Source organism: Lagopus leucura, unplaced genomic scaffold, assembly GCF_019238085.1.
Source record: "Lagopus leucura isolate 7727_CA_CO unplaced genomic scaffold, USGS_WTPT01 Super-Scaffold_100002, whole genome shotgun sequence".
NCBI classification, from domain to species: Eukaryota; Metazoa; Chordata; class Aves; order Galliformes; family Phasianidae; genus Lagopus; species Lagopus leucura.
In genome coordinates, this window is record NW_024962263.1 from 23,916,604 (window position 1) to 23,930,704 (window position 14,101).

The following is a 14,101-nucleotide window of genomic DNA, read 5'->3' on the forward strand; positions in this document are numbered from 1 at the left end:
TCATTCATTCATTCATTCATTCATTCATTCATTCATTCATTCATTCAATGTCTTACGCATAAAGCTCCACCTGGTATTGACAAAAGGATAAATTATAATTCTATGTTTGTGAGTAAGCTTCATATTTCAAAGCCAAAGAAAATATCGAAGTGGATTTATAAAGGGCACTGTGTTATCTAAAATACCTCCTGGAAGTGGCTTTCAACTGATACAGTGTCAAATTATTGCATTAACCTTTCAATAATTAATGACCAGACTTTTACTTTGACCTTTCAGGCTTGTTCATGAGACAGTGAATGTACCATTTACATAGTTTCATATGAAGTAAAATGGGAAATTTGCATTTGAAGAGACTTACTGTTTGATTCTTTTCATTTTAGAAAACTTTGGAATCTTTCTGTTATTCCCCATTCCATTAGTCAACTTATTTTTCCTGTTCAAATTAAAAATACCTATTCAAATTCTGAAATAGTTTTTACCAACAGCAAATATGTATGTGTTCAGAGATAACATGGAAAAATAACATGGTGACCTGCAAACAGTCTAGGAGACTCCTAGAGTCCATTGGCGACTACTTTCTGGTTCAGGTATTGGACATGCCTGGACCAGAAGTGAAGCATTGCTGGACCTGTTACAGTTTGACAGCATGGTATAGGGTAGGGAGGGAACTAAATGGGAGGACTTGAACATTTCAGACCTTGCCTCATAGCAGAATATAGAGGGGAGATCCAAGCAAGTAGATAGTGAGGAAAATTAATTCAGAAGGAAAGAACTATTAGGAGAGAGAAATAGAACTGAAGAGTAGATAGCCTGCACTAGGAAGCATGGAGAAGATCATGGCAGAAAAGCCAAAGTCTGGATCCTAGTGTTCAAGTAAGGATTGTGATGGATTCTAGAAAGGAAAAATACACTATTATCTGCAACTAATTTGGGGGTAAGAAAAAATTAAAATAAAAAAGGCAGATATATGTGGAAGAGGACTAGATGAAAACAGCATCTTGAGTAATGGAGAAGTATTATTCATGGAAGTTTCCAAGACATAACTGTAATTTCAGAACAGGTTTAGGAAAAATGAAATCTTGGAAGATGAAGTTAAGGCAAGAGAGACCTACATTAAAAAACATGTACTTTGACATACAACTCATAGTCCAGAGACAAAGTGAGAACCGCCAAGTGACAACCTGAGATGAACAAAATGCATATTAGCAAATAATTGATAGCAAATAGAAAAAGGATAAGAGTTTGTCAACTGCATAAACAAAAAAGGGAGATGAAAGCTTGATATCCAGTGAGGAATGGACGGTAATTGAAGATGATTTTAAATGTGCTTCCAAAACTGAAAACAAACATGCTTTGTTTTCTCTGATCTAGTTTTTGGTAAGGATAATGTAGGGTTAAAGGCACTTTGATTAACAGTTAAGGAGGCATAGAAATGAAATTGATTTCCAAAGGAAAAGGAAAACTTAGACCTCCATGTACTCAGTTTTGGGACATAATTAGCCTATCGGCATTGATTCTTGCACATGGAATCCTAGGAGAATATGCATTTTGAGTATATTAATCAAGTTGGGTCAGTTCTGTCTGATTTAAAGATAAAGTGAATGTTACATCAAAAATGCTTCCCTATGGTCCTCAGACTCAAATCGCAGGTGTTACTTTGATAAGTCTTTTTGGAATGTCAATAATTAACATGCTTCACTTATAACACTATTTCTCTTCATCTTTTCTGTTTTTGTTTAAATTGTAAAATATTGCTTTTACATTGCAATCCTGTATTATTTGCTCAACCAAACATTTGTGAAGTAAAAAAGTGTTTCATTAAACCAGAGAATCTCAGTTAATTATTCTGTTTGCAACTTCAACAGTAGTAAACAACCTGCTGCACTGTGTTGAAAGACTGGTACAAATAAAGCAATTCTGTTCTGCCTAGGCCATCTTCTTCTGTAAATAAATGCATTAAAAAAATTCATCTTCAATATCTTTATGCAATTCTTTAAATTATGGGTGTTTTCAGATCAGTGTTCAGACTCTTTCGATTTTTGATTCACAATTTCCATTCTCTCTTTCAGGTGTGGTATAACCAAAAAGGTTTCCATTCACTGCCATCCTACCTAAATGAACTCAATAACTTCATTCTGTGGCTGAATTTGCCCCCAGCTGTGGATTGGAGACAGTATGGTAATATTTCTTTAATTGTCTGTTAATATCTGTTATGGTTTTATGATTTTTGTTATCAGTATTCCACATCATAACATCATGTAGTACATTGGCAGTTGAAGAGTTAATGCTGCAGTTCCATGGATTGTCAATAATTCCAGGTACCTGGTTTTCAGAAAGAGCCAACTACAGATCCCAGAAGACTTCACTGTTCTGTCTCTGTTTTCCATTCAAAGGGAAAGACAAAATTGTTTGGGGGTCATGAGGCTACCCACTCGTGTCCACTCATCTCTGTGGTGTGTGCTCCTTAGCTTTCCCGCCTTCAGCATTAGAGTAAGGCCTTTTGAACAATCTCTCTCTCATTTTATTTATTAGCTTCAATTTCACCTTTATTGTATTACACTGTGTGTTATCTCACATTCCACTGTCGTATATATAGTAAATTAGTTTCCTCTGTTAGCTCACTGCCACTGTTTTGTTTTTAGGCACATCTCTCTATCTTTTACCTTTTTCTCCCTTCCTTATCTCCTATGGGTCTCCCTCACCTATTATTTATAGAACCAGGCTGAACCAGGCCAGAACTGTTGACAGTATCTTTTGAAAAAATAATTTTTAAATAAAATATGTTTCAGTATGAAGGATTGACATGGTATCAAGTCAGATTCCAGAGTGACAGGCTTCATAGGATATTTTGGAAATGAAATAGCATGTTTATCTGTGTGAAGAATGTTGTGTGCAAGGAGGTAACATTTGAATTTGTACTGTCTCATCCATACACATTTTTTATGAAGGATATTCCTATGGACTAAGTGTAAATTGGCTTGCTATGATAGGGATGCTTATTCTCTGGGAAAATAGGGCTTGCTTAAACAGAATGTTTAATGTGCAAGAATATGAATTTATAACTTATTTATTACTTTAGTTTTATTAAGTAAATACTTAAAGTAAACCCAGTGCATCTATTGAATTCACACTGCAGTGTAACGTGGTGAATTCTTAGTATGTTGAAAGCTGAGTTTGTTAGTTCAGGCTAAATATTGTTCATTCTGGTTCCTTTCATTAGCAGAGGTTCTGCTAAAGAAGAATTAATTTGAAAAATAGCTTATGAACACTTTTTAAGTGTACAAATGTGAAATGATGCTCAGAGCTTCCACTGCTTTTTTCTAATATTCCTAAAGCATCTTTCTTTTCTTTCTTACTGACTTTTCCTGGAGGAGGCAGTATTATTTTTCATATCTGGCATCCATGTTGATGTCTATATTTCACTTTTCATATGAAAATAAAGGAATTTTATTTTTTAATTTCAATTTGGAGACTTTCAAGTTGGGTTTCTGTCCTTTTTAAGCGGAGGAGAAAAGAGGGGAAGATTTTTGTATTGGTTTGATTCTTCGTGACTTCATATTTATAATAAAGAAAGAAGAGGAAAATTAGTGAAAAGGAAAGGGGATCTTGGGTGGTATAAAATAGAAATTCATTAGGAAATGTTTTCAAAATGGCAGGTGAAAAAAAAAAGTTAGCTTTAAGGATGGGTGGAGTTTTATTTTTTTCTAAATGGATTATGAGGAAAATAAAAAAAAGGCCAATATATTTCTGAAGAAAGTCTAGGTTTAGGTGAAATTAAGTATTTTAATGAGAACTTTTAACAAAAAATAAATTTTAATCAAGTTATCCTGCACTTTATAAATACTGTTGAAACTGATTTGTTTTCTGTAGCAGTACACATCCCATTTGGTAATTTAAACATTTAAGTACCCTTACTTTTGTATCTGTTTGTGGAGATTTGGGAATTTACTATCTGGATTAGAATTGAAGATTATCATAGTTATCCTAAGGATTGTAATAGTGTTGTATTTGGCTTTGCTGCAGACACAAAGCTGTGATAAAACAGTTCCTGAAGCATTGGATTGCCAGCAGATTATATGAAGGTCAAGAACGTTTACTATGCTTTTCTCATTAAAATGGTTATATTTAATTATATGTAGATTAGTTATTGGAAGATTATATACCATATTTCTAGACTGAGATCCGCACAACTAGATTTTTTTCCTCAATTGAAAAATCGTTTTATATACAAGGGTCATTCAACAGTATTATTAAAAACTACTCTGAAGGAGCTTGTTAGGATGCTGCAGATGTGCAGCTTTATAATACTAACTTGCATTGATGACATTTTTTCATAGAGTAGCTTCTTCCTGTCAACAGAGCCAGTGCTTACTTCTAAGTGACATAAAAATTATTTGATCCTTGAAAAGAGAGTTTGAGGACACAGTCTTTACTTCTTTCAACAAAAAATATCTTGCTTTGCTGCAAAAATGACTTCAGTAGGATAGATCATTACAATGCATGCAGGGAGCAGAAACTGTTATGATACTGAAACAACCTTGAAAGAGGTCAACAGCTTACTTTAAAAGCTCTTTTAAGTACTGAGAACCACTCTACTTAGCAGTTGTTTCCTGAGTATGAATTTAATCTAAGATTTTCCAAGTCTCTGGGAGGAGGGAAGTCATCATGGATAGTGTGAGTAGTTCTGCCTGCTTTAATTATAGGGGATTGCAGCCTAGTAGTTTACATAAGAGAGCAGAACTGATCCTAGTCTGTGATAGATTTTAGTGATGAGATTTTCTTCAGTGATGAGGAACACAAGCTTAGAAGTGTCATGGCTTTTGTATGAGACTTTGAGGAAAGAAACTGTAACCAAATGTTGTGATTGGTCATAACTAACGGATTGGATGTCTATTTTGGAGTAGCAATTTAGAAATAATTACTATAAGAAAATGTCTCATCTTTGGTACCATGGGGATATCTATATCTAGCTTTGGAATCATAGAATCATAGAATCCTTAGAATTGGAAGGGACCTTTAAAGGTCATCTAGTCCACCTCCCTTGCAATGAACAGGGACATCCACAGCTAGATCAGGTTGCCCAGAGCTTGCTCCAACGTTGCCTTGAAAGTCTCCAGGGATGAGGCATCCACCATATCTCTGAGCAACCTGTTCCAGTGCCTCACCAGCTCTCTCACCATCCCCATAGGAGAGGTGTTCCATCCCTTGGATCATTTTTGTGGCCCTCCTCTGGATGCGCTCCAACAGGTCCATGTCTCTCCTGTATTGAGGTCTCCACATCTGGATGCAATACTCCAAGTGAAGCCTCACCAACACAGAGCAGAGGGGCAGGATCACCTGCCTTGACCTGCTGGCTGCTCTCCCTTTAATGCAGCCCAGGATCCCACTGGCGTTCTTGGCCACCTGGGCATACTGCTGGTTCATGGCCAATCCATCATCCACCAGTTTCTATGTTGTTACACCTCTTTTGGAAATGCTGCATTGCTATAATGAGATAACACAATTGGGAGTAAATAACAAATGAAATGATGAAGTAAGAGGAATAAAAGTTTAAAAGGCAACATACTTAACTTCAACTTGAGATAAACATTATGATCAAATAGAGATGTTATTTTTCACATTTAATTGTATAATGTTCCCTCAAAATACATTAAGCATGCTAGACTACAAAGGAAAGGAATATTATCTGCCTCTTAGGGTAAGACTATACTAAGAAAAGATGAGTGATATTCATCAGTAATGATGTCTGTAAAGTGCAGTAGTTAAAAAAAAGTTCCTACATAATTACTGAAAGAACAAAAATCTATCAGTATAGAATGGTCTTGTATGATACAGCTGCCCTATCTCAGTACTTCAATAGAAGTCATTGTCATTTTTAAAATACCTTTCATGCTAGGCTTCATTGTAAGGTTCATGCAGTATTTTCATTTATTCATTTAAGGGGTCAGGAGACCTAATTTCATCTAAATTTCAGTGTAAAGTAACTGTATATTCTGATTCTGTTCTCAAATTGTATTTTTAACCCTCTTTTCAAAAGAATCTGTGAAATGTCATTTAACTTTCTTATACCTGTCTGGTTAGTGGGCCAACCATAAAATTTAAATAATTATTGAGGTGTTGCCTCTGAAATTCCTCATAAAACGAAAGTTGTGATTTTCAGTAATATAGTAATGTTTCATTTTATACAAACACAAGTTTTGTTGTAAGTTTTAAATGTCCACAAAGATGAGCTTGTAAAAAACATATATAGCTTAACTTTAGTTTTTTTATGTTTATGTACTGTTTTATTTTATTGTAATTTATTTTTTTATACTCTGAACTAAAACTATTATAATAAGGAAACCTAGGATTAGTTATATAGACCCATACTGATACTGATTTATGTGCTCAGGGCTCAGTATGCTGCACAAAATAAAGAGCCATTTTGAAAGGAGTGTCAGGTGATACACACAGAACACTGCACAGAATTACATATCAGAATACATATGATAGAAATACATATCATACATTTAAGGACAGCTCTGATTAGCCTACAGAGATGATATATAACTTTGAAGACCTTCAAGGCTTATTCCCAAGATCTCTTCAGCTTATGCTGAAAAAGTACTTCCTGGTCTGTATCTCTGTCCATCTTATTCTTTCTCTTACTGTCTTAGTTTCTTGAACATTCAGAATGAAAAGTTATGCATTCTACAGCTACAATCTACATAAGGACTGTATCTAGACTAGTTCTATTTCCTCCAAAAAAAAGCTCAAAATAAAGCAACTGTTGTGGAGTTCTCCTTCTCTGGAGATATTCAATACCTGTCTGGACACCTACCTGTACAACCTGCTATAGGCAGCCTGCTTTAGCAGGGATGCTGAACTCTCTAGAATTCCCTTAGCATTTTTATCCAAATGCTTAGAAATAAAATTCTTAAAATAAAATATAATCGTCATGTAATCATCACATACGTCTGTTCAATAGGAATTTTGTCATTTGGAACTTCTTGGTTTATTTGTCTTTTTTTTTTTTTTAATATCTTGAAGATGATGTTTAGTTTTCAACTTAATGAGCACCATTACAGCAGCTTTGCATAATAAGAATGCACGTAAAGGCAAGAAAGCATCAATAAGCACATTCTATATCATGCTAATAGCTATGTTGGGACAGAGAGATATATAAAGAGTCTAGGTGGATAGGAGGAGAAATTTAGGAAGAGATGAATTATAAAGGTACGCTAAAGTGTTTGTTAGTTCATTTTTAAATGCATAATACATGTGATATATATATATAATGGCTTAAATGAGAAATGCAGTATTATTTTAGTCTTGAATGATACCATTTGATTTTCACTTCCATAGGCTCAAGATAACTTTTTTCTTCTAAGAATTACAAACATGTAAATTAATTATCTACTTTTAAATGGAGGAGGAGATATTGTTATACTAAAAAATGTAGCAAATGGAGGAAAATGTTACACTCCAGACTAACTGAAAATTTTAAAGTAATGAATGAAAAACTAGTATTATATTTATGTTATAATTTGTTAGGATTTGGGATTCTAACAGAACTGACTGCTTATAATAAGATATAATAATAATAAGAGCATACTTTGTTTAATAGTAATCAGCAGCCCTGATACCTTTCATCTCAGTTGTCTATAAATTTTCAAAAATGCAATCAATTTTTTCATCTTTGTATTTTGAATGGAAATTGACTGTAGAAAATGGTTGCTACTATTAAGAAGAGTAATAACTTTTTTCATTCTTCCTTAGAAGGGTATGTAGTGTAGTTCACTTTTTGGTCAGTATTGTATGAGATAAGCCTGCAAGGAACAATATGTTTGTTTGTTTGTTCCCATCATTTTCTACATCCCAGCAACTGTGTCTTTTTCAGTCTCTATTCTGTGGCAGAGAGTTTAGCAGTATGCTTCTATGCACGGGATCCAAGACAACTGCTGTAGTCTTCTGCATAACTGCAGTGTAGTAGTCTGAAAATTTTGATAACTTCACTCTGGTATCTGTGTATTTAGTAAAAAATACAGGCCATGGTGATTTCAGGAGAGAGATTACTTCCTGCCACATTACATATTTATGAGCAGAAGCTTTTCTTCGTGAAATATTTGATGTCATTTTGGGGTGTAATTTTTTCCTCATGGAGGAATTCAATTGCACACCTTTGCTTCATCTGCACTACCATCTCAGATGCCATTTTGTCAGACTGCCCCTCTACTGCGTCAGAAAATAGTAATAGAATATTGGCAGGAAGGTTCAACCTTTCCTACAATACCACCAATATCTACCTCTGATGTTGTGGGCCAACATAATAAAATAGGAGGCATTACTTTTGCTGTATCCAGGTCAACATCTAACAGATGTGAAAATAAGCTCAAACAAGTTTAATTCTGTATGCATGGTAAAATCTGGTTTAATTCTGGTTTTGACTGTTAATTCTTAATCAATAGGAATATTTACACATATGAACGAAAAACATTCTTTTAATATGCATGCTTCAGCCATTGAGAAAGCCTAGAAAAACTTTCTGGTAATGAAACTCTTTTCTACCATGTGACTTTTCCTTTATACAAATGGAATTTCACCCAGCGCTTGTATCCAGTGGAAAAAACAGTTTTCTATATCTCTGTCAGGTTTTACATCTCAACAAATAGCAGCTATTAATTAAGAAATCAGTGGTATAAAACAAATGAAAATTTTAAACAGGCAAAAGACATGAAAGACATCTACATTTAGCACCTGCATTTATTAGCAGTGAACCAAAACTTTGTTAGCCTGATTTTGAGGCCATTTGGGCCTCATTGCACAACTTTTACTTGTATTTGAAAACTCTTCATCTTGTAGTAGTTACATATGTGAATTAATCATCATCCTATGTGATTTAAACATCACAATATCTTAGTGATCTTTATCTATGTTGTCTTTAAAATGAGGAATAAAAAGTTAATGGGGCAAAAAATAAAAGCATTTATGTACTTAATCAGATTGCACCTATTACTGGAATTGAGACAACCTTTATATTTATACAACTTGATGCTAACAAAATATGACAAAGTGTGTTCAAATAAGTGGCAATGCATAGATTTCTTCTGAGACAACCACTCATTTATTTCCTTGCCAAAGATATTTGGAAGGTAATAGTTATGTTAGGATAGATTTCTTTTTTTATAATTGAGAACATGCCAAATTTATTTTGAAGACATCTTCATCCAATATTTTTTAAGAATTTCTGGTTTTATTTATAGTACAGCAGTCTCATTTGCAGTACAGATCCTACAGCAATACTTGACACTGTTGAACCTACTTCTGCAGTTCAGAGTGCAGAAAAGCAACTAGTACTTATGTTTATTTATTAGATCCAGACTCTGGGTATTACTCAATGGGATACAGTATTTGGTTTGACAGTTTGGTGATTGAGCTCTTTCTGTTGTTAATTAAGTATTTAGCCTTTTCATTCATCTCTTATAATGAGATTTCATAGAGAAAAGAGTCCCTTATAGGTGCAAACAGTGATCTCTTGCTAATGATGGGAATAAGGTGGATGAGGCCAGTGTTCAAGACACTGATTCAGCTCAAAACTAGTAAAAATTTCCCCCAACCTCTTCCCACATTACTCATTATGGCACAGACAAGAGATGTACAATCAAATAGAAACTAATATTTTAGTTTATGAATCTGAAATACAACTTGAAAAGAGAGCTGTTTGATATTATTTAAGAATGTAACATTTTAACATTTTTGTCAAGAGCCTGGTCAGTTTCCAGCACTAGTTCAGTTTATTTTTCTTTAGTAAAAATGTTTTAGACATTCTATTCTTTTGCTTTAGAAATGATAGTTTGGTTAAGCTGGGGAATAGAAAAAAATGAATTTCACAATATTTTGAGACAATTTATTTTAATGTTCTTATATTGAAAATTATCATTTTTACAGCAAAAGGAAGAAAAGAGAAGCAAATAGATTTTATAGCTGTCCTAAATATTCAGGTGACAGTTTATCAGAAAATAGAACAAGGATAAGTGAGGGAGAGCAACTAAGTTTTACGTCAGTCATAATTATGTTGATGTCTTTTCTGGATTACATACAGCAAATCTTTAATTTATAAGCTCAATTTTGTGTTTTAAACAGTTTAGAATCACAGAGAGATGAAAATTCCCACTATTATCGAGTAAAGCGTAAGAAAAGGATACTTGCAAAATATAACGTCTTTGTATTTTTGTAATTTGTAAATAAAGGAGAGGTAATGCAGAACTGAATCCTGGTTCCAGACAGTGAAATTGTAAGTTGCAGGTCCAGAATCTGTTCAGTTCACCATGATAACCAAAGAGAGGTAGCAGAAAATGTAGCAAGTACATTTTGCTGCTTTGAAGCCACCTTTCTTCTAAGGACAGTGAAGATTTTGCAAGGTAAGAGTTTAAATGCACGATCAACCTCCTTAGTCAAAGTGTGATGGCTGCAGTTCACTTTCTTTCAGTTCTTTGTCCCGTTCCTCATTTCATCCTGCTTTGCTTCTTTCTTTTTCTTACAATACAGGTTTTTGTAAGTTTTGTTTCTACTTTGATGCTTAGCCTGAATTGTTTCAGAACTGCTTGTATCGCTGGAAATTGAAAAGGAAATGAACTGTTGTGAATTTCCAAATGCTGTATACTCTAGAACTTAGTCTTCATGAAGCATTTATTTTTCATAATTTTTCTTCTTTCAGGGATCACACTCTACAGTCAACCATACGGAGGAGCCTTGCTGGATGAGGACAAAATGTGAGCAAACTCTTAAAAAATACATAACTGCTGCAATGAATACAGAACTGAAGCTGTTAATTTAATAAGCTTATTTGTTGCATGAAATAGGTATAACCTGATGGATTCAACTCAGTTCTACTGAGTCAAGCATTTTCTCTAGTTTTCTGTTTATATGTTGTCCACTGTTTGCATCAAATAAGGGTGCATTGCTTTCTAGAGAAAAATACTGTATTTACCCTGACTGCTGTTTTGAGTGTATTCTGACATTCTCAGACAGTTTAAGTAAACTATTGTTCCTAATTTTAATGCTCTGTAAAGGTTGAAATATTTGCAAAAGCTCCACTTTATTATTGAAACATTTAAACACAGGCTGTGTTCTGTGATTCATGTATAGTTTTGTAACTCAACACATTATCTTGAGCCTGTTCTTTAATGAGACGTTGACAATGTAGAAACGTGGTCTTTGCAAACAGGATTAAGGTCCTAATGTGAAGTGTTGTTTTGGTAGAGTTGGATTTGAAAATGATGGGCTTTTTTGCACTGTATTTTCATCACACCATTGTGTTTTTTATCCTAGAATGGAAAATATTCGTCAGTGTGGGGTAGCACTCTGTATCATGCTGGGTTTCTCCATCCTCACCGCATCTATTGGCAGTGCCATAGTGAAAGACAGAGTATCTGGTACAAAACGCTTGCAACATATCACCGGCCTGGGTTACAAAACATACTGGCTTGCTAATTTCTGCTGTGATATGGTATGTATCCTGTAGGGGGAGGCATGTGCTTCGCTGTAAATTTTTAATTAGTTTGATGTAAATGAGCAAAATTATGTCCATAAGATACATTAAAACAATTTGAATTGTGTAGAGCAACAACTTTTGGCTATCATGTTTAATATTGTGACACTGATGCTACTTTAGTACTGAGATAAAATTCTGTAAACCAGAGATTGCGTTATTCATTTTCAGAAGAGGAATTGTAAGGAGCTGAAGTGTGTGCTAGCTTTAGGCACCTGTACTATTTCACAAATAAATGGATACAAGCTAATCAACCCAGACAGAGAGTATCTTCCACACAGCGGTTCATGGCAGGAGTTATTCTACTTTCAGTGCTTTGAGTTGCCACTGGCAAAAACCTTCAGAATATGGGAGAAGCCTGGAAATAATAGCCAGCCACATTAAAGGCTTAATTATGTTGTATGTTGGCAGATAATAAGAGCAGTATTCCCTTCTGATATCTTATGTTTCTTGCAGGATAGACAGTAGAAGGTCTTATAAATGAATTCACTTTCACAGAGTGGCCTAGAGCAGAAATGGACAATTCTTTGTCCTGTAAATTTATTTTTCTCAAAGTATTTTCTATCTTTTTTTTTTTTTTTTTTTTTTTTACATTAGACACAGTATTGTTTGTATGTGGATTATTAACAAACAGGAAAAACTCAAAATATTCTCTTTTAAAATACAAAGTTTACCCACCTAACCAAATGTAAAGATAGAAATGCTACTAATATCTGATTAACATTAATAATCAGATTAATGCCAACAAAGTTAAATAAAGTAGGAGTTTTTATGTACGTTCTTTAAGACTTTTCAGACCAATGAACAAAGGTGGTGAAATAAACTAATGAACTTGTAGGTCCTAGTCACTGACTTCAACTATATAATGAAAGTCCTCTGGTTTCCCTTTGAGCACAGATTCCACAAATGTTCTTCAAATATCTGTTTTTGAAAATGGCTCTTTAAAAAACAAAAGAAAAAAATTCTCCATTTGTATGTATATATGTGTGTGTGTGTATGTGTATATATACACCACTAAAAGGCTGTTTCATAGTTCATCTGTAATAAAGCCTTGCTATAGTACCAGCTGAGTGTTGTGAAAGGATTTGGGATTAAGACATCTACTTATGTGAAAACTCCTGCTTCTAGAGAACTCAGGTGCTGCATGTTTATTGCTCATTTAGTAAATGTTTTTAGAAGAAAACTTTGAATGAGAAGATGTTTTGACTTAGGAGAGTTTTTTCAGAGGCAATAATGAGTAATTGGAATCATCTGGATTATTCAAAAGTAATGCAAAGATTCATGCCTCTAGAGGAGGGATAGAAATCTTCTACATTTTGTTTAACCCACTAGAAGATCATGGAAGGAAGGTCTGGGGTTTAGCATAGGCAGTGCAAACATGAACTGGCCTTCTCAAGAACAAAGATTTTTTAGAATGCTCTTCATTCTCACTCAAACTTTTATAATTCTGAAACATTAGAGATTCACCCATCCATGCTTGAAATTGGGGTTTTCTCACTTGAGCAAGCGTGAAGTAAGAGCACATTTATCCAGAAGTTATTTACATGGTCAGTCAATCTTTGTATTCACTTTTCTGCCATGTCAGGTAAGAAGGCTTGGTTGAAAACTTGTTTCTTCATCATTCAGTTTCTCCTTGTGCAGCAAAGTCAGCTCCTTGTTATTTTCTGCCAACCTTTTCCTTTCAGAATGTTCTCACAAATTCAGCATTGTACTGCATGATCAATCATGGTCTGGGAAAGAATGGACACTACTTTAAATGCTAATTGTGCTGCAGATCATCTAGGGACACTGAGCACCTGAATGTATGAACTGTCAAATCTGAAATCTCTCTACACATTTTAAGCATTTCAGGCTCTGTCCTGTATTATTGGTAGCACAATTTTTACTAGACCTGCAGAGGTGTTTGATTTATGAAACTGCTGTCATTAGCTTGTTCCTAATATATTTATGCACAAGAGTAGTATTCATTACAGTGTTCAACAAATAGGTAAAGTTTAAGTGCTTGAAAAATTACATGACAGATTGCAATGTTTTGTTAAGATTGTTTCACTAGAGAGGCAAAATACAGGAAATATTTTTGTAATATAATTGAACATTAAAAGTGTTTTTCCAGAAAAAGTAATCAAATATATTTATCTATTGAAATATTTTAGTCTCAGATGCTTTGTGACTTCTATGACATGTTTCTTAAATGGCTCCAGAATCTGACTCTCAAATCTGTGGAGTAGTATTGTACAGTATTTATGTGTGCCACTGGTGGTGCCATAAAAAAGACTGTGAACAAGATGAAAACATTGCTCAATTATCCTGCCTTTAAAAATGTCTGTCTTCCCAACAAGAAAGAAATGATGCCCTCTGGTTTCAGTGTGGACTGATTTGCATTGTGTTTCAGTATGAATGTCTCTTTTTGAATTAAGGATATTGCGCAACACCAAGTATCTAGCTAGAATAATCATTAGTTGCTTTTAATGCAGTTTCATCTCAGAATCTAAGCTATGTAGGCTTCTCCAAAAGCTATGTCTTGTCTTTATTTCCATGGAAACTACAAGAGATTAACACAGAGCACAACAG

General features: G+C 34.2%; 1 protein-coding gene across 1 annotated transcript in view; it reads left to right on the plus strand.

Annotated features, from left to right (window-relative positions):
• ABCA13 (ATP binding cassette subfamily A member 13) overlaps window positions 1-14,101 on the plus strand; it is a 169,136-nt gene that overhangs the window by 111,472 nt on the left and 43,563 nt on the right. Inside the window, 4 exon segments of the mRNA XM_042868886.1 lie at window positions 588-649; window positions 2,070-2,178; window positions 10,697-10,751; window positions 11,311-11,488. Coding sequence (XP_042724820.1) covers window positions 588-649; window positions 2,070-2,178; window positions 10,697-10,751; window positions 11,311-11,488 — 404 coding nt within the window.